Raw genomic sequence first — 20,855 nt, forward strand, 5'->3', positions numbered from 1 at the left:
CTTAAGCTGAGGTACTATTTCTGGGTTAGTGGAGTCTGTAACCTGAAGCGTATGTAACCTGAGGTACCACTGTATATGCCCATTTCCTTAATACTGAAGAGATTGCAGAACTCACTCTCTTTTTGCAAAGGGCAACTTGGGTTACCTCAACATTTGAGTTTTAAGTTTTTCAGCTCAGGTGCGCGCGCAGGGACTTACTTTGCACTTCCAGGAGTCGGTGGGAAGGCTCTCGATGGCTGGCTTCAAGCAATAGGTGTGGTAGCATTTCTCGCAAGCTTCACACACGAGCATCCTGCTGTCCTCCCCAGACAGCCTGCAAAGGAGAGACGCCACAGGCGACCAGTGAATCGAGGCATCCCTGGCAACAGGCCTTTCTGGGGTGCTCAACGTGGGTCCCCCCTCCCATCCCCACCTCTGAGGGGCTTATTCACACTCACCTGCAGGTTTGGCAAACTTTGCATTCGTGACATTGCCAGCCCGAGCGCTTGCGTGGCGTCACTGTGATCTCCAAGCATGCGCCGTGGTAGTGCAGGCCACAGCTAGTGCAGAAGAGTAGGTCGCGCAACTCCCCGGGGGCGTCACACACCATGCAGCGAGAGTCCTCTGCAAGGAGGGAAGAAGGGTACTCTGGGACAAAATCCACCAAACCATCTCCCCCATTGGCCCAGAGTCCAGCAGCAGCAAACATAAACACCAGCGTTTTTCTCAAAGTTAGGTCCCCATTGTTGGACTACAACTCCCATCATCCCTGACCTGTTAGCTAATAATAATAATAATTTTTATTTATACCCCACCCTCCCCAGCCAAGGCCGGGCTCAGGGCGGCTAACAAGCAAAAATAAAAACAAGTTGAATGAATACAACTTAAAAACAAGATTAAAATACAACATTAAAATATTGAAACAATAAAATATTAAAATGCAGCCTCATCACAGGAGGAGAAAAGAAAAGAAAAAAGAAAGAGGGGGAGGGAATCAAACTGGCTCCAAGCCAAAGGCCAGGCGGAACAACTCTGTCTTACAGGTCCTGCGAAAAGAAATCAGATCCTGCAGGGCCCTGGTCTCATGAGGCAGAGCGTTCCACCAGACCGGAGCTAGTGTTGAAAAGGCCCTGCCTCTGGTTGAAGCCAATATAACTCCCTTAGGGCCCAGAACCACTAGGGTGTTGCTATTTATGAACCTTGAGGCTCTCCGTGGGACATACCGGGAGAGGGGGTCCCGTAGGTACGAGGGTCCTAGGCCGTGAAGGGCCTTGAAGGTCAAAACCAGCACCTTAAATCTGACCCTGTACTCCACTGGGAGCTAGTGCAGCTGGAAAAACACTGGGTGAATATGCTCCCATGGCAGAGACCCCGTGAGGAGCCTCACTGCAGCTAGGGATGATGGGAGTTGTAGTCCAACGAGAGCTGGAGAGAAAGCTAAGTTTGAGACACACACACACACACACACACACACACACACACACAGGGGCCTCCCTTTTCTTGACCCTGCAAATCCAGAAATAACAGCTCAGAACCCCAGGCTCCAGGTCCCAGCTGCTCTACCTACTGAAGATCACTTCTGTTTAAGTGCGGTCAAGAGTTAGGGGAATATGCACCTATGTGGTGGGAGTGTATTTGTGTAAAGGAATATTGGCAAAAGATTATAAAGGTTATTTCCAATGTATTTCAGGTTGAGATAGAAGTCAATAGAGAAATGCTTATCTCAGGAATACTGGGGAACAGTAAAATAGAAAGAAAAGAGCAAGATTGGTATAAAATGATCTTAGCTGGTATGCTCGTTATTGCATCAGGATGGAAAGAAAAGGATAAATGGACAATGGAAAAATGGAATGACTACGTTTTTGAATAGATACAATCTGATATATTTGAACAGGTAATGACAGAAGATACATGGGAAAACAAATGTCAATTTTTAAAAAATAAATGGACAAGTTATAGGAATTAGATAGCACAGGGGGAAGCCAACCCAAGCGTCCAAATTAGAATGAATAATCTGTGCACATGGTTAAAGATTTGAAGAGAGAACAATTTGGGGGGGAGGGGTTACAGGGGAGGGAGGAAGGGGAAAAACTGACTGGAAGTCCTTGGAATCTTAAGAAGAACATGATACACTAATATTTTTTATTTTTTCTATGGATAATTTTGTTAAATGTTACTTTTCTCTAATTTCAATAAAGCATTTTAAAAAGCAAAAACAAAAAAACGCTTCTGTTTAAGTACCATGCTGCTCACAGAATCACTGGGCTAAAGCAGGATCCCATTCCAGAAAGCCACACCGCCAACACTTACCCATCTGTACTGCCTGGTCCAGGTGCTCAGGACAGAGGAGCTTCAAGCTCTTCATAGACTGGAAGCAGCCACTAGTCGCCGCGCAGGGGAAGTGATAGTGGCGCTGGCACCCCTCTGCATGGCACGGAATGGTAGCACCCCGTCTCTTACAGTGTTCACATTTCTGGAAGGAAGAAGACGATGTCGCGGGTTCAAAAAGAGCTTCATTTTTCATAAATACCCTAACAAGGCCTGGTTAACTACAATAACATCCCTTCCCCCTTTTTGTAATAAATATAATAAATAAATATTTTTTTATTTATACCCCGCTCTTCCCGGTTCAGAAAACTGGGCTCAGGGCGGCTAACAGCAAATTTAAAACACTTAATTGATGCAACTAAAAACAGCATATATGACAGTATGAAATGTGAATAACAATAAATTCAGAATTCAAAAATCGATTTGGGGGGAAGTCCACCCAATAAACATTAAATGGTCACCAGGGCTAGCTGGCTAAATTAGTCCTATTTGGGCCAGCGAGGAGACCAGGGGAGAATTAGCTGTGGGATCTTCATAAAAGGGGAGGGGAAGGGAAGGAAGGGGAATAAAAGACCAGGCTAAGTTCAAATTGAAAGCCAGGCCGTATCTTTTTTTTTTTTTTTTTTTTTTTTGGTGCTGTTGTTTTGTTTTCTTCATGGGTACTAATTCTTGTTCTTCTCTGCATCTCATCTTACTCTATGCACTTGTACTTTTGTACTTTTTTAATTTTCCGATAAAGGATATAAAATAAACACAGATTCAGAAAGAGGGGGTGGGGAGAACTTCTCTTCCTGCAGAGAATGGGAGCCTTAGATAGGTCAGAATACCCAGAGCTGAGATACAGCTGCCACCAAAGACAGGAACCATTAATTGTTCAGACTACGGCTGAGGAACAGCCACCTTTAAGATCGAAGTAAAGGCAAAGGGTAAAGGGACCCCTGACCATTAGGTCCAGTCATGGCCGACTCTGGGGTTGTGGCGCTCATCTCGCTTTACTGGCCGAGGGAGCCAGCGTACAGCTTCCGGGTCATGTGGCCAGCATGACTAAGCCGCTTCTGGCAAACCAGAGCAGCACACAGAAATGCCGTTTACCTTCCTGCCGGAGCGGTACCTATTTATCTACTTGCACTTTGATGTGCTTTCGAACTGCTAGGTTGGCAGGAGCAGGGACTGAGCAACGGGAGCTCACCCCGTTGCAGGGATTCGAACCGCCGACCTTCTGATCGGCAAGTCCTAGGCTCTGTGGTTTAACCCACAGCGCCACCCTTAAGATCGAGAGACCTGCTTAATTCACTCTGGCAAATTGCCTGCGGGACCTGGACGCTTCTGAGCACCCACCCGACCTTCACCTGCGTTGCACAGCAGTTTCCAAACCTGGAATTCACTTTTGTGCAGGGCTGGTACCCAGTCGCATCAACTCATTTAAACACAAACTTCTTGTCCAGCTGTCAGATCGCTAGCCTGGTCCAAGGCAAACCTAAAGAGGCTGTAGACCAGGGGTGGACAGGAAGTGGACAGGGATCTAATGGCAGATCTCTGGTTGATTTCCAGTAGGCCGGCAAGGATTTTCAACTTGTTTAATAACAAAATACCACCCACATTAAATTATACTGAGGAAATGGAGAAAGGTGGGAATACTCAGGAGAACTGAAAGCTTCCTTCAGTTCTGCTACTATAACCAAATCCCTACGCTCATCCTCTTTAATTCTAAGTACATGCCTTTTGTACCAGGCTCGGGTCTGGTGGGTCTTGGGGGTTCTAGTAAAAAAACAAACAAAGTGGATCCCGCGAGGCTGAAGTCTGCCAGCCCCGGTGTATACACACAGCCTAATTATCCTGAAAGCATTCCTGAGCTCTTTATTGTTCCCAGAGCTTCCCTTCCAGGTCCTCTCAGTCGCTGCAAAAAAAAGGGACTGGCAAGGGCTTTGGGGAATAATACTTGAAAACAAAAAATCTCAAGCTTCTGCTAATGAAACGAAAGCCACAAACTGGGAGAAAATTGGATTCGCCAACCTAGTGTGAATGCAATGCAACACAGCCGGGTTTCAGGAGTGTTTTCCGGGAGAAAAAAAGGAGGAAGGTTTGGCATGTTTGTGCTCTGTTGGTCAGAGGGTGAAAAGGGGTGAGAGGCTTTGTGCAATTCTCTGGTCCTCATGCGAAAGTATACTTGAGGGTTGAGGAGTGTCCACTTGGTGGCTACACGCTGAATGAAACTTTGCGTTTTAATCACTGGATTCCAGTACAGTGGTACCTCGGGTTAAGAACTTAATTCATTCCGGAGGTCCGTTCTTAACCTGAAACTGTTCTTAACCTGAAGCACTACTTTAGTTAATGGGGCCTCCCACTGCTGCCACGCCGCAGGAGCACGATTTCTGTTCTCATCCTGAAGCAAAGTTCTTAACCCGAGGTACTATTTCTGGGTTAGCGGAGTCTGTAACCTGAAGTGTATGTAACCCGAGGTACCACTGTATTCACTCTCAAGTCGCAACCATTCTAGCAAATATGGCTATTACAGTTTAACTTCCCTTATGCTAGGGTTGTCATATTTCAAAAAGTAAAAACCCTGACAAAAAAGATGTTGAGCTTTTTCTGCAAAAATCTCCTTTTTTTAATGTAGTTTTGGAGCTATTTTTAAGGAAATTCACCAAAATCGACACTCCCGACATGGGTTGCCATACATCTGGATTTTCCCGTACATCTCAGCCATTTCTGCACGGACGCTGTTTATGACAACCGAATCCTGGCTACGTCCAAGAAATTCCAGGCATGTGGCAGCCATTTCTTATGACCAGGGTGCTATTCTGCTCCTTCAATAGGATTTGCTGCAGCAGGAATTAGGGCACGAAGAATTTGTCTCTGGTCCTTTCCCCAGACAAAGGGAGGGGAAACCCCACAGGTTACTAATTCCCAACATATTTAAGGACTGCATCAGGATGTAACTTGAGGGTGAGGAAATGTATTTCAAAAGAATCATAGAATTGCAGAGTTGGAAGGGACCCTGAGGGTCATCCAGTCCAACCCCCTGCAATGTAGGATTATAAGGTAGGTAAAGGTAAAGGATCCCTGGACGGTTAAGTCCAGTTAAAGGCGAATATGGGGTTGCGGCATTCATCTCGCTTTCAGGCCGAGGGACCCAGTGTTTGTCCACAGACAGCTTTCTGGGTCATGTGGCCAGCATGACTAAACCGCTTCTGGTGCAACAGGCCACTATGATGGAAGCCAGAGCACACAGAAACACCATTTACCTTCCTGCCGCAGTGGTACCTATTTATCTACTTGCACTGGCCTGCTTTTGAACTGCTAGGTTGGCAGGAGCTGGGACAGAGCAACGGGAGCTCACCCCGTCGCGGGGATTCAAACCGCTGACCTTCTGATCAGCAAGTCCAAGAGGCTCAGCGGTTTAGACCACAGCACCACCCGCATCCCTTCAGAGGATTATCGTATCTCTTAATGGTGTATTTTGTGCTCCATGAGGAGAGCGGTTCCTAGAGCTTTGCCTAGGACGTTGCTCTGGGAGGATTGGCCCAGCGCACCCCATATATTCCTGGCCCACCCCACACAAGAGCTAGAAAGGAACATGCCCCACCCTCCCAGCACAGCTGAGCCCCGACAAACCTGTGCAATCCCTGAGATGACAGCTTTGTTCACGAGGCTCAACCATGACCCTTCCGAACGCAAGTCTCCGGCCGACCACACCACGCACCAGTGATGAGCCCAGAAGTGACCTACACAAACAGGAAGAGAAAAATAGTCAACAGGGCAGCAAAGCAAGCCTCCTCAAAGGCACAAGCGCAGGAGCCTGGGGAATTAGGAATAATAATAACAACACCGTATTGGCCTGAATATAAGCCTTATTCCCCCCCCAAAATTCTGACCGTGAAAAGTTAAAGTGCGGCTTAAATTTGCCACCTTACAGAAATTGGCTTTTACAATATCGCTGCTGAAACAGAACAGGTATGAGTGCCTGTGGATTTTTTAAGTGAGTGGCTTATATTCAGGTATTGTCTTTTTCTCTCCCCCCCCCCCTTGAATTTGAAAGGTGCGGCTTATATTCGGGTGTGGCTTATATTCGGGCCAATACGGTAAAAGTAGTAGTAGTAAAAGTGTTTGTTTGTTTGTTTGTTTCCCGCCCATCTGGCTGGGTTTCCCCAGACACTCTGAGCGGCTCCCAACAGAATATTAAAAACTCAATAGAACATCAATCCTTAAAAACACCCCTAAAAAGGGCTGCATTCAGATGTCTTCTAAAAGTCAGATAGTTGTTTATTTTCTGGACATCTGATGGGAGGGCGTTCCACAGAGTGGCCGCCACTACAGAGAAGGCCCTTTGCCTGGTTCCCTGTAACCTCACTTCTCGCAGGGAGGGAACCGCCAGAAGGCCCTCAGAGCTGGACCTCGGTGTCCAGGCTGAATGATGGGGGTGGAGATGCTCCTTCAGGTATACTGGGCTGTGGACATTTAGGGCTTTAAAGGTCAGCGCCAACACTGTGCCTGGAAACATACTGGGAGCCAATGTAGGAGTTTCAGGACCAGTGCTATATGGTCTTGGCTGCCATATCCAACATCTAAGTTTGTGTGCTTAGATCCAGAAGTTAATCTGCTCTTTAAGTCCAAGTGTATGCTCTCAAGTCACTACTAATTCTCTGGTTTTGTGCATGGCTGTGGGTGTGCATGTGTGCATCTCAGGTTGGCAAGGCTGTCCTACTGCAATAGCTTTAATAAATGCATGGCATCTCGGGTTGGCAAGGTACCTGGTTTGTGTGTGTGTCTGTGTCTGCATGTGCATGTGTGTGTGTTTGTGTGCATGCATTCATGAACAGCTGGTTGGCAAGGCTGTCCTATTGCAACAGCTTTAATAAACACGCAGTCCCTCCCAGGTGCTGGACCCGTTTTATTTCCTTGGTTCTGTGGTGCGTTCCCTCACCTGGGTAATGAACGTGGTTGTGCAGAAGTAAATTCTTACCATGCCAGTACAAAAAGAAAAAGAAAAGATTCTGCAAACTTTAAGTCTGCACTCCCCGCCCTCCTGATTTACTTTAACCTGAGCCCTCCTGATTAAAAAAAAAGAGGGATGTGTTGCTAAATCATAAGCCAACCAGCTTTTAAGATATCCGTGAATTTTGGAACAACATTTACAGTGAAATTAAAAATCTATTCAAATTTACATTTCTAAAAAACCCAGAAATTTTTCTATTAGGAATACTACCAATGGAAATAAAATATATATATATATGACCATTGTTTATGTACGCAGTTACGGCGGCCAGAATAATAGTGGCAAGAAATTGGAAAAATGAAACCTTACCAACGATCACAGAGTGGCAAATTCTTATGATAGAATACCTGCAACTAGCAAAACTGACCGGAAAACTTAGAGGAATGTCAAACCAAAAGGTATTTAGGGAATGGAAAATATATAAAGAATACTTGAAAATGTACTGTACGAACAATAATATACTTGCAGAAATAGAGTGATGCTGATAACCAAGAATTATTCAAAATGTAATAGTGGATTATATATCTATATACAAAATAAAGTAATATGAATCTGTTCAAGGAATGCAGATAACATAAGCAGTATAATGAGAATTATTGGAAGTTACATATTTTAATTTGTTATGTAAGTGTAATATATTGTATTTGTTTATGTTTGTTTTTCTAACTTTTTTTACTTTATTGTTTTTATTCATTTGTACCATCTTTTGCATTATATGTTATGTATATTTATGTCCATGTGAAAATTAATAAAGATTTTCTTTAAAAAAAAAAGATTTCTAGGCTGCACAGAGACATCAGGAAAGGGAGCTTTGGCAAGGGCATAATGGCACTGGGGTAAGGTGGAGGGGTGCCAGGCTAGGGCTCCTCTCAGCCGTGGTTCCTCGGCGCCTCCTGGGCTTACCTGTTGGCTCAAACACCTCTCGCACTGCCACACCATCCGCAAAGCCAATCAGGGTCAGGTCGTCGCCTCCAGCCTCCGCCGAGCCAGGCTGCTTCCCTTCCTGCGGCTCCGAAAGCTCGTCCACCCAGCCAGGCGCCGGATCGAAGCGCAACAGCTCTCGCTGCCCGTGAAGGCTCCACTTGCTGCAGTTGCAGAACACGCAACGCTTGGGCGGGGAGCTGGGAGGGTGGGAGGAAGGAGGAGATGAGAACGTGCTCGCCGTTGCAAGGAAAATCTGCCCCCTTCCAACCCGCAAGAGTGGTCCCACCCAAAATATCCCAAGGGGCCACTTTGATCTGGATCCAGGCCTTCTGTCCTCCAATTCCGTTTGGGCATCCATGACGGACTCTCTCTACCATAGCTGTCAACTTACAGATTTGAAAATAAGGGACCAGCAGCCTCGAAAATAAGGGATCAGCAGCCAAAATAAGGGATTTTCCCAGCACAGGTATGTTCAACTTCTGAGCCCCTCCGAGCCAAAGGCAGAAAGCCCAGCCAGCAGCCAAACAAAGCCTCAAGCGGTGGTTCCCACAGCGCAGCAACCCAGCAAAGGGGATGCAGCAAGGAAAACCACCGTCACCTCTCCGCTGGGAAGCACTGAGCAAAGGCGAGTCCCCAGGCAACGCGGCCGATTTGATTGGCACAAGGCATGCAAGCTCCACCCCCCAATCGTTCTTAGACTCCTTATTGGGTGAGCAAGGCAGCCAAGCAACACAGTTGGAGCCTCCCTCCTCCCTGGCCAGCAGGGAGGGAAGGAGAGGAGCTGCTTCCTTTGAAACCCGGGAAATTTAAGGGACATCATCAATAAGGGACAGCAGCGGGACACGGCGCTGGGATAAAGGACTTTCCCGCCAAATAAGGGACGGTTGACAGCTATGCTCTGTGCCCATCCGATGCCAAGCAAAGGCTCCGGATTCCCCTTCAAATTCTTCCCCGGATTCTCCTACTACGGTTTGTTAACCTTGAACCCTCGAGAGCCTCCCCATTCAGAAGAAAAGAGCTCCAAGTGAAGGAAGGGGGGGGGAACACCGCCGAAGGTCTCCCACCTGCAGGTCGGGGGTGGCCCTGCTTTCGCTTCTACTTCTTCCAATGCCTCTTTTGCAGGGCCTTCTTCTGGTGGCTTCAAGGGATCAGCTTCCACGCTGCCCTGCTCCTCCAAGGACACAATTCCATCTGCTGCTGAAAGAGAGTATTTTGTAAAAAGCCGGGCAACCGGGTAGGAAGTGCATCGCTCGTGTCACTTTCCTTGCCCAAACTGAGGACTTCACAGAGGAGTGATACGAGAGATGAAGGCCCAAGGGGGGAAATGATTTGGGGGGGGAGGAAATCTCCCCTCTCTCCACATTTTTCTGGGTCCCGCCCCACCCCACCACAGACCTTCACGTGTCTAGGGGGGAATATATGCATTATCAAGCACAATTGCTGACAGGAATAGATGCTACGCTTGATCTTAGCCAAAAGGCCGAGAAGCGATGGAACATGCCTTTTTTCACTGCCAGTACCATACAGATATACGAGCTAAGTTCATCTTGCCTACACTAACATAAATTTCCAGGTCGCACAGAACAACTTAATGCCTCCCTGCTACTTCAAGATGAAAACCCAGATGTTACATACTCAGTTACTAGATTTTGTGCTGCTATTATGGATATTCGTCGAAGGATGGTAGGCCCAAAATGCAAGACCCGTGCTCCTTCATGCTTCCTCCTTTAAAGTCACTTTAACCGTTTGTCCTTGTTTCTATCTTTTTAAGTTATGTATGATACAATGGGATGCGGGTGGTGCTGTGGGTTAAACCACAGAGCCTAGGAATTGCCGATCAGAAGGTTGGCAGTTCGAATCCCTGCAACGGGGTGAGCTCCCGTTGCTCAGTCCCAGCTCCTGCCAACCTAGCAGTTTGAAAGCACGTCAAAGTGCAAGTAGATAAATAGGTACTGCTCTGGCGGGAAGGTAAACGGTGTTTCCGTGCGCTGCTCTGGTTCGCCAGAAGCGGCTTAGTCATGCTGGCCACATGACCCGGAAGCTGTACGCCGGCTCCCTCGGCCAATAAAGTGAGATGAGCACCGCAACCCCAGAGTCGGCCACGCCTGGACCTAATGGTCAGAGGTCTCTTTACCTTTAGATATAACCACCTTTCAGCTACTAGTTTTTATCCCTTGCCTGTTTTAAGTCTTACGTGTTCAGTTTATCTGTATGTTTTATTTTACGCTGGTCTGTGACTAAAATAAAAGTTTGACACCAATACTGATACCGCTGACAGAAATGAGACCCAGCTCAGGACCAGTTTACCATAATATGTTCACCTGACAGCTTCAACCTGCAGAGCTGGCACTTTTGCAAAATGCCACGTAGTGTTTCTTCCATACTTGCACAAAGGCAATATTTCATATTTCCTCACTCTGGAATTCCCTGCTGAAATCTCCCTAATTGAGATTAGGCAGGCGCATTGACTCTACTGTTTTTAAGGCTCCTGCTGATTTTTTGTTTGCTTTACCAAGCCTACACAGATACAGATGGATGACGTGTACTTTAAAACGCAACACTATTTCATAACGCGTATATTTATATTTCTGTTGATGCTGGTTTTATTTCTATTTGGGAGAGAGCAGAATGTAGGTGGTCTTCCGCTCTGACGCTCATCCGTCATTTTAACGTCAACCTCTCAGGTTTACAAGATTTGCAAGTTGCTAAACAAACGAAAGCACTGGTTTGCCACACACACAAAAAGACGGCCGCATGTTGAGTTCTCCCATGCATAGCATCTACTCCAATGTGTCCCGATGTGGTTACAAGGGGTGATTCGTGGCCTCCCTAGAGTGCAGTCAATGATGGCCGACAGAGGCGGGGTTAACGCACACTGCCATGATGTCAAGGCGCACAGCCAGCAAAACTACACATCTGCTCCTGTGTTCAACGGCAGCCCAATATTCTCTGTCACCTGCAGTTCCTCCCTAGACTGCAAAGGCAAGAAAAACTACCACTCCGGTGCGTTTAATTCTGGAAAGCTGTATTCTTTGTCTTCTTCCTTTTTTTTTAGTGTTACATTTCCTTAAAAATATGAAAATGGCTAATCCTTGGTTTCTGACAAAAGCTCTTTTATTATTTGAGTTGGCCTTTTCTCTTTTAAAAAGGTAAAGGACCCCTGGACGGTTAAGTCCAGTCAAAGGCGACTATGGGGTTGCGGCACTCATCTCGCTTTCAGGTTGAGGGAGCCGGCGTTTGCCCACAGACAGCTTTCTGGGTCATGTGGCCAGCATGACTAAACCGCTTCTGGTGCAATGGAACACCGCGACGCAAACCAGAGCGCACGGAAACGCCGTTTACCTTCCCGCCACAGCGGTACCTAATTATCTACTTGCACTGGTGTGCTTTCAAACTGCTAGGTTGGCAGGAGCTGGGGCAGAGCAATGGGGGCTCACCCTGTTGCAGGGATTTGAACCACTGACCTTCCGATCGGCAAGCCCAAGAGGCTCAGTGATTTAGACCACAGCACCACCCAGGGGTCCTTTATCTTTACCTTTTCTCATTCATTTAAACAATTTATCTATCAAGAAATAAAAAGACAGAAAAGATAAAAATTGGATGAAAACTATAAAACCAGGCTTTGGTGAAAATGCTTGCTGGAATAAAGACTTTTTTAAAAAATTAAGTAATTTTTATTCAAGATTTTCATGGTTTACAAATACACTTCCATTGTCTCTTTTGTTCAGGTTGTGTTTTATACAGATCAATTACATTTGTTGTGAGACATTGGCGTTGTATGCAGTACAGTGGTACCTCTGTTTCCAAATGTAATCCGTTCTGGAAGACCGTTCAAGTTCGAAAACGGAAAACTCAATACGGAAAACTCAAAACGGAAGCCACGCGGCATGTTTGACTTCCGAAAAGTGTTTGAAAACCGAAGCATTTATTTCCAGGTTTACGGCACTCGAAAACCAAAATATTAGTCAACGGAGACGTTCAAGAACTGAGGTACCACTGTGTAAGGTTAGGGGGAAAGACAGGAAGGAGAGGGATGTGTGATAAAACACATTCTTTTACTTAGTGTATGTGGGTGGAGATCTCTCCTCTCTCGTGACCACAGAATCTGAACCTCTTGTGGAGGCAAACTACTCATCAACAGACGCCAAACTGGGGCACCTACCTGGTGTGTCAGATTCTTTGTCCTCACCAGGTGGCTTCTGATCATCCATCCTGTATCCAAGAGACCTAGGCAAGAAGGAAAACAGTTCAGGAAACTTCCTTCTCCCCAGCCCTGTTTTCCTCTTAGCCTCTCACTAGGGTTTAAACAGTGCCACATAAGCCATGTTGTGGTCAAGCCCCATTATTTACTGTTACTATCAATTTATTAACCACCTTCCAAACCACCATCTCAAAGCGATGTACAGTTGTACCTTGGATCTCGAACGCCGCAAACTCAGAAGTGTTCCAGTTTGCGAACTTTTTCGGAAGCCCAACATCCGACGCAGCTTCCGCTTGAGTGCAGGAAGCTCCTGCAGCCAATCGGAAGCCGCGCCTTGGTTTTTGAACATTTTCGGAAGTCAAACGAACTTCCAGAACGGATTCCGTTCAAGAACCAAGGTACGACTGTACGCATAAGATCATTAAAAACTGTTAAACATGGGAAAACAACAAATGCATTTAAGACGAGACTGAAAGCCCAACAAATGAAAGAAAGGAAAACTTCACATGTTGACACACACCAGGTTCTGCACTCAAGACACAGAATCTGCATTTACATGCACTTGTTTTGTAAAATCTACTCCTCTTCCTGAATCAATGGCTCTTGGAGGCAAGCACTGGGGCTCTGGGAGGGATGGAGGCAGGCAGAAGAGGCTGTGCAAGAGCCATGAGAGGAGGAGGACAGATCAATAGCATCCTAAGAATTTCTGCTTGCACACTGCTAAACTTCCCTATGCATCAAAGAGGGCCAACATTAGGAATAAAATGGGGAAAACAACTTTCTCCAGATTGTAATAAATGCAACTATCTCCCCCCCCCCCAAATTAAGCTCAGGTAACGTAAAAACAAGCAAGCCTGCTTCTCTCTACCCCGCCCCCAAACTCCCATTTCCAAGAACTCTCTCATTTTTCCAACAAATGGAAATAGGTAAAATGGCTTCTGCCTAACCAAAGAGCATCGGGGTCCGGAGCTGTAGGAAATCCTCAGACTATTCTAAGTTACACTGGGGAAATTGTGGCGCAGTGAACTCTCCCCCCCCCCCCCGTAATTGGGGCAGTGGGGCTTGCTGTAAAACACAAAAGGCAGTGGGTACAAATCACATATATCAAAGGATATTCCATCCCTTTGGAACCTCTAACAATATTGCTAGAGCACCTCTCTCTCCCCCCCCCCCCGCCCCAGCCCAATTTGAATATATTTGATTAATTTAACAGCAGCTTTATTTCAAATACACTGGAAAAATAAAACACCTCCACCCCAATATCACAGGATGGCGTTTTAAGATTTGAGACACCCTAACGATGGTTAACATCTCCAGTTAACTGAAAATGATGTCAGGCTCTAAATACTTCGACAATTTGCTTCCCAATTTCTTAACACACTTCGACTCCTTGAAGCCTCTGCAAAAAGGCGTCTAAAATTAAACTGTAATAAGCATTATCCTAGCAAAAACACCCAGCTCTATGGCGCACAGGGTATTTTATCTCTTTACTGTCAAATGTTAACAGGAATTTAACAACTTTGTAATTCCAGTGTTTAGCTTTCTTCCAGCCCAAGCAGAAAAGAAAATAAATTTTAAGGTCTAGTGATGAGAGGCCTGGCCTTGTTGACATGGAAATGCTTCCCTCCCCCGCTCATTAATTCAAAAGCTATGACCATAAAACTAGATCTCACAAGCCCCTTGTACAAAGGTGCAATTGCTCCATGTTGCACAACCAACACAGAAGATACAGAAACCTCGAGCGATGTAAATACATGTCTAGATCACCACCTGTGCAAGTGGGTTTTGAAGGCTATGGGGTTTTAAGGGAGCAGAGATTTTGCATCTCTTTTCAATCCTGTGGCCGTCACGCCAAAATTTCACTACAGCGGCATTGAATAAATCCAAAACAAAGCCAAGATTCAATTTCCCAAACCAGAAAGTCGCCCCTTTCACAGCAACAGTACTAAAAGTAACTGCAAAACCACCCACCCCCGTTTTTAAAAACAAACCAACAAACCAGAGTTCTCGCCCCACGGAAACACAGGAAGCAAAAGCGAAGAGCAGTCTGTGCAAATGCTGGCAATATTAAAGGTCACACGGAGCACTTTAAAGGGGGGTGGGGAATCTGATCGCACATCAATACAGTGACACAGAAACGCTCCATTAATTCAGGTTTTTCAGTACCTAGTCTCTTCCGATGAACAGTGACAGACAGAACCTCTGGATTTACCAAATCCAAACTCTGTAAGCAACAAGAATCTTATCCAATCAAAATATATTTGCGGGGGGGGGAGGGGCGTGTGTGAAGGGGGCACTGGTGGGCACACTTGCATCTCTTTGGTTGCCAACGGCCTTCAGATATGATTCTGCAATTCCATATAGAAATGGCCTTCTAAATTATTGCAACCATGTGACATTTGAGGCCTCCCGTGAGGAAGATCCCACCTGATTCCTTGGCAAAACCCTTAACGGGTTTCACCGCTGTCCTTGACGGGCCCAGCCCAAAGTTATTTTGGGGCAACCAAGAAAACCCAGCGTTTCTTACAGTGTAAAGGATTCTCCAAAGCGTCACATACACTCCCCCAATATGTAGTAAAAATAGCCCCACTGAATTCATGCAGAATCCAAATTCATTACTCTCCTCAAAATTAAGTACCACACACACCCCAGATCACACGGAGCCTTACTGAATACAGTGGTACCTCGGGTTACATACGCTTCAGGTTACAGACGCTTCAGGTTACAGACTCCACTAACCCAGAAATATTACCTCGGGTTAAGAACTTTGCTTCAGGATGAGAACAGAAATCATGCTCCGGTGGCATGGCGGCAGCAGGAGGCCCCATTAGCTAAAGTGGTGCTTCAGGTTAAGAACGGACCTCCAGAACGAATTAAGTACTTAACCCGAGGTACCACTGTACTTTACTCACTCCATAAGTGGAATAAGTCATCACAGAATTATCTGGGACAGGACTCCCCTGGACTTCTGGTGGTTCCCTCATGGCAAGAAGCGACGTTGCAGGGAACCAGGCCTAGGGCCTTCTCAGTAGTGGCACCCAACCCATGCAACCCCATCAGATGTCAAGGAAATAAACATATGTCTTTTAAGAGACATGTGAAGGCAGCCCTGTATAGGGAAGTTTTTAATGTTTGATGTTTTGTTGTGTTCTTAATATTCTGTTGGGAGCCGCCCAGGGTGGCTGGGGGAACCCAGTCAGATGGGTGGCATAGAAATATCGTCGTCATTGTCATCATCATCATGTAAAGCAGGAAGAGGTCCACTGGCATTTACACAGACTGACCTCACTCAAAACATTCAGAGGGGCAGAAAGCAGCTGTGGCAACAGCAAACATCTAGTAAGATGTCTGAGAAAAGGCCTCTCTATAATCTGCCAGGTTCAAAAGAGAAAATAGGGACGCATGAAAGTAGCCACAAGACAACAAGCTCCCAGGAGAACCAGGGACTGCACCCGGAACCACCCACCAAAAAAGGAGGCCACGCGACAAATCCAAAAGTGGCATTTGGGGCCAGAAGTTAAGCAAAGGCGATTAGAGGAAGGGCCAGGCCTAAGGTTCAGGACTCTGGGTGCTCCTCCTCAGCTAAGCCTCCCATTCCTCTGCTTTGGGGGTGGCCTATTGCCGAGTTAGGACAAGACACCCAAAGGGGCTCACTATGGAATATGCATTTAGGAGCTCCTGCTTAAAGTCATTCTGGAGGGAAGAGGGTGGCTCTCTCCAAATCTTTACTTTTCAGTCCAAGAACGAGGGAGACTCCAAAACCTTCATTTGCTTCCAGCTAGGCCACCCCACTTCCAGGGGAGAAGAGGCAAGGCCTGTCTCCTCTTTCTCCTGACCAAATTGCACCACTTCCAACTGACAGCGCTCCTCACTTTCTGGCCTCCCCTTCAGAAGATGTCTGCTCCCTGGTGGCTTGAACCTGTTGCCATAGCGTCTGCGGAACTCCTGTCTCCTGCAGATGGAAGTCCCCTTCCCTGGAGAGAAGTCTTTTCACCCTTTAACAAGGCATCCATCTTTTCCCCTGCCCCAAGCCCGAGAGCTGCCCTCCATTAATCTAGAATATGTTGCTCTCCCTGTCAAGGTGGATTTCTCAGTTTCACCTTGTGAATTCGCACAAGGTATTCTCACTTGCATTGTGAGACTTCTGAGCCCTAGCAAACTAGCAAGCGGGTGTGCAGGTGGATGCATTATCCTAGACTTCCCCAATTTGGACCCAACCCCAAAGATGTTGCACTAAAACTCATCACTGCAGCTGGAGAAACCTGGAATCTGTGGCATTGTGCAGCTGGGCTCACATTAGTGGCGTATCAGGAGGCAAACTCACCCGCCCCTCCTGGTATGCTCAGCAGGCAGAAGGACAGGTGTCCAGAACTGCCCCACGCACCAGTCAACCTCTGAAACCCAAAGAGGGAACCAGGTTAGGGAATGCTACATTTTTTTATAAGCAAAGGATCTCCCCCTTGTGTACAGGAGCCAAGCCATTGGGCTTCAGCTGGTGGTTATGACCCACAATCTGAGGAACACTCCACACAAAAGTGGACCACGCCAATAACGCCTTATGCTTTTTCAAATTCAAGAGAAAATGGGGGGGGGGGGGGGAACGAGACCTAAAGATAGACACATGGGGCAAAACACTGGCACATGGTTAACCATACAGTGGTACCTCAGGTCACATATGCTTCAGGTTACAGACTCCGCTAACCCAGAAATAGTACTTTGGGTTAATAACTTTGCTTCAGGATGAGAACAGAAATCGTGCTCCAGCGGTGCAGCGGCAGCAGGAGGCCCCATTAGCTAAAGTGGTGCTTCAGGTTAAGAACGGACCTCCAGAACGAATTAAGTATGTAACCCGAGGTACCACTGTATTGTGAATATTGGCACTTGGGGTTAATGGTGGATCCCAGGTCGGAAAGGAATGAAGATCACTGCCTTTATTGACTCATTCACATTCTCTTCAGTGTTTAACGGTATAACAGAAAAGAGAGATCCTAAATTTCAGCGAACCAGGCTTGCCATGTGTCCTCTTTTCCCAGGACACGTCCTCTTTTTCAGGGGTAAAATTTCTGCCTGGGTGGTTTTTTTTTAATTTGACAAAATGCTTCTGGCTATACTTCCTGGATGAGACATAGACATAACTGGTGGTTGAAGACTTGCTTTCCTCTTCTCTTCTCCTGCCCCCCCACCCTCAGCAATATATCACAGCTTCTACAGCCTACATATAGTAGGGGGATTTAAAATGAGAGTCATCGCAACATCCTCTTTTTTTCGCTCTTCAAAATATGGCAACCCTGCTGCTAAGACATCTCATTGCTTTGCCTGAAGAACGAAAGACTATTGCTCACTTCTGCCCAGAAACTCCTCCGCTAGCAATGTCCGTCCTTCCATCGGATGGCAGAAAACCGGATTCTCTTTGGGATCACAACCCGTTCAAGGACACGGAAAGCTGGAGCAGAGGAAGTTAACGGGAACCAGGACCGGGTTCTGTTCCGGAATCAAAGGTTCCATAAAACATCAAAAAGTCTTCTTGAATTCAAGTTTTCTTCACTCTCTCAAGGTTGAGCTACACACAGCACAATCCCATACAGGTTGATTTGGAAGCAACTCCCACTGCGTCCAGGGAGCTTCCTCCCAGGTAATGTGTGAGGACTTCAGCCTCAATGTAATACGTATACCTTTGATTCCTTTACGGTAGTACCTTGGATCTCAAACGCCAGGGCTCCCAAACAAATCGGCTCCCGAACGATCAAAACACAGAAGTGAAGTTTCCGGTTTTTGAATGGTTTTCAGAAACTGAAAATCCGGATGCTCCTGCAGCCAATCGGTAGACACACTTTGGTTTTTGAATGGTTTCAGGAGTTGAGTGGACTCCCAGAACGCATTATGTTCAAGAACCAAGGTACGACTGTATTTAAAAATCAGTGCAGCGTCTCTCTATAGCTCAGAAACGGAGGACTTGTGTGGTTTTCTAGATGCTGCATTCCACCTCCCATCAGCCAAGCATGGCTGAGATGATGGGATTTGTAGTCCACAATACCTGGAATGCAACAGACTCCTCATCCTTGCTATATCTATATATCCTTACTATATTCTTTGGGGCAGAATATAAGATACCGAATTCAGCCTATAAAATTTAAAGCTCTACCTACCTGAATCGCCATCTTGTCTACTAACATCTCCAAGAACAGCAGAGCACATCCAAAAGACTTAGAGAGAGCTTACACCACAAGGGTGCAGGGAGCGATCACCCGACAACAGTAGTGGGGGGCAATAGCGTGCAATAGCGTAGCGTGGGGGGTGCAGGGGGGGCCGGCCGCACCGGGCGCAACATCTGGGGGTTAGGGTTAGGGGGCGCAAATCCACAGGGTAGGGGGTGCAAATCCACGGGTTAGGGGGTGCAAATTACTTGCCTTGCCCCGGGTGCTGACAACCCACGCTACGCCACTGGTGGGGGGCTGTTATTGGGTTGTTGTTTTTATTTTGATTATATATATTGTGGTTTTTATGTTGATCTTTTCTGTGAACCGCCCTGAAACCTCTGGGTATAGGGTGGTATATTAATCATTAATAATAATAATAATAATAATAATAATAATAATAATAATAATAGACTGCCCTACACCATACATTCATTGCTTGAATCAAAGCATCTCTTAGAACCACCAGAAAACAATGAGCACATTAGCACTACACATTTAAAGTGCTATGATACCACTTTAAATGTTCCTAATATAATTTCAGGTCTGGCAGGGCGAAGCCTCCTCTATCTTTCGCATCACTCAATAACTTGAATTTTATTCTCGGCTTCTTACCCTGCCAGATACACCTTGAAATTACTCTTTGCCACTCTTTAAATATTGCTGCCCCTTTGATTATCGGAATTGTCTGAAACAAAAACAACATATTTGGTAACACACTCATCTTTATCATTGCAATTCTTCCCCAAAGAATTCTGGGAGCTGTAGTTTGTTAAAGGTGCTCAGAGATGTTAGGAGACCCCCTATTCTCCTCCTAGAGCTACAATTCCCAGGGTGGTTTAACCATCAATCCCCTCTTCCCAAGGAACTATGGGAACTCTTTTTGATGGGAAACGGGGGTCTGCCGACGACTCTCAGCACCCTTAACAAACTACAGCTCCCAGAATTCTTTGGGGGAAGCAGCGACTGTTTATAAGGTGATACCACAGCACTTTAAATAGATGGTGTGAATGTGGCCTGTGGGCACAGTCTGACTTCCAAAGGCCATTGTTGGCGCAGAAGCTAGCAACGAAATTTCTAGCAGGGTGTTTTGCTAACAAACAGAGGAGGGATCATGACTCAATGATAGAGGACTTGCATTGCCCAGAGTCAATCCTTGGGCATCCCTTGCTGAAAAGATAAAGAAAGCATTCACTGCGAAGGACCACGTGCCTGAGATCTTGAAGTGCTGCTGTCAGTCAGAGTATGCACTGCTGGGTTAGATGGTCAGATCGGGTGTAAGGCAACCTTGGGGAGGGGGCTTATATAGGATGATGCTTTTCAAAATTACTTAAGACTTGTTCCCAAAATCCAGGTTCAGATCTTCCATTAAAAGAAGGCAGACAGCGACATTTTCCAAAGGGGGAAGCTTAACTCTGACCCATGTGGGAATGACACGGAGGAAAACTTCCCCAAAGCCCAGGGAAGAGAAGAAGGATGCACAAAGCCTGCCCCTCCTCGGAACCTCAACCCCAAAGATCCAGCCTTCCCCTTGCCAAGTTTAGTGGAAGGGGAAAAAAGAGAAAAAATGCCTGTTTTGCCCCCCCCCCCCACAGGCTGGACCTGCCTCGCTTCTTAGACTGTAAACTGCAATTCAGCAGCTGTCTTTTGCACAAAACTTCCAGGTCTGTTTGACCCATAGCCTAAAATAGCTTATAGGAAGTCTTTAGCTGATTGAAATAGATGCTTCTTAATAAAACACACCTTCGTATCCTTGAATAAATATAAACTCGTCCTGGGGGAAAAAATAATTTTTCCATCATCTTATGGATGACGCAAACATGTTGACGTACCACATCACAAACCATCTTTAAAAGAAGAAGTGTTCCCTCCTTACATTTTGGTGAAGTCCTTGCATTAAAAATAATTAAACCATTTCTAATCATCTGATGGATGATTAATTAGGGGTAACTTTTTGACCGATCCGAAGCTCTTAAATAAATTAATCTAACTGACCAACAGCTTCAACACCGCTAGTAACAAGTAAACTTATCTTGGCTGCGAGTCCTGGAAGACCTGCTCCCCGCCTTGCAGGCCTTTCCCCACCTGGCCTGGGAAACCGGGGCCCGGACTGACTCCAGCTACAAAATCTGAGGTTGCGGAACAGACTCTTAGGCTGGGGTGTTGTTGCTGCTGTAATTGATACTAATCTTTGTATCTTTATTTTAGATCTTATTATGATTTATGTGGAAAT

At 46.2% G+C, this 20,855-nt stretch overlaps 1 protein-coding gene across 15 annotated transcripts in view; it reads right to left on the bottom strand.

Moving 5' to 3' along the window:
• Nucleotides 1–20,855, bottom strand: part of KMT2D (lysine methyltransferase 2D) — a 110,027-nt gene that overhangs the window by 78,728 nt on the left and 10,444 nt on the right. For 10 of the 15 annotated variants that reach the window (XM_083598456.1, XM_083598455.1, XM_083598454.1 and 7 more), the window contains 7 exons: nucleotides 12,390–12,454; nucleotides 9,292–9,424; nucleotides 8,207–8,424; nucleotides 5,923–6,032; nucleotides 2,290–2,452; nucleotides 438–603; nucleotides 199–313 (listed from right to left, as the gene is read on the bottom strand). In XM_083598456.1, coding sequence (XP_083454582.1) covers nucleotides 199–313; nucleotides 438–603; nucleotides 2,290–2,452; nucleotides 5,923–6,032; nucleotides 8,207–8,424; nucleotides 9,292–9,424; nucleotides 12,390–12,438 — 954 coding nt within the window. In that variant the 5' untranslated portion in view covers nucleotides 12,439–12,454. The remainder of the gene's footprint in view (nucleotides 1–198; nucleotides 314–437; nucleotides 604–2,289; nucleotides 2,453–5,922; nucleotides 6,033–8,206; nucleotides 8,425–9,291; nucleotides 9,425–12,389; nucleotides 12,455–20,855) is intronic. The other 5 variants (XM_083598447.1, XM_083598446.1, XM_083598459.1 and 2 more) reach the window with 1 other exon arrangement.

Source organism: Podarcis filfolensis (genome assembly GCF_964270895.1).
Source record: "Podarcis filfolensis genome assembly, chromosome: 2".
Taxonomy (NCBI): domain Eukaryota; kingdom Metazoa; phylum Chordata; class Lepidosauria; order Squamata; family Lacertidae; genus Podarcis; species Podarcis filfolensis.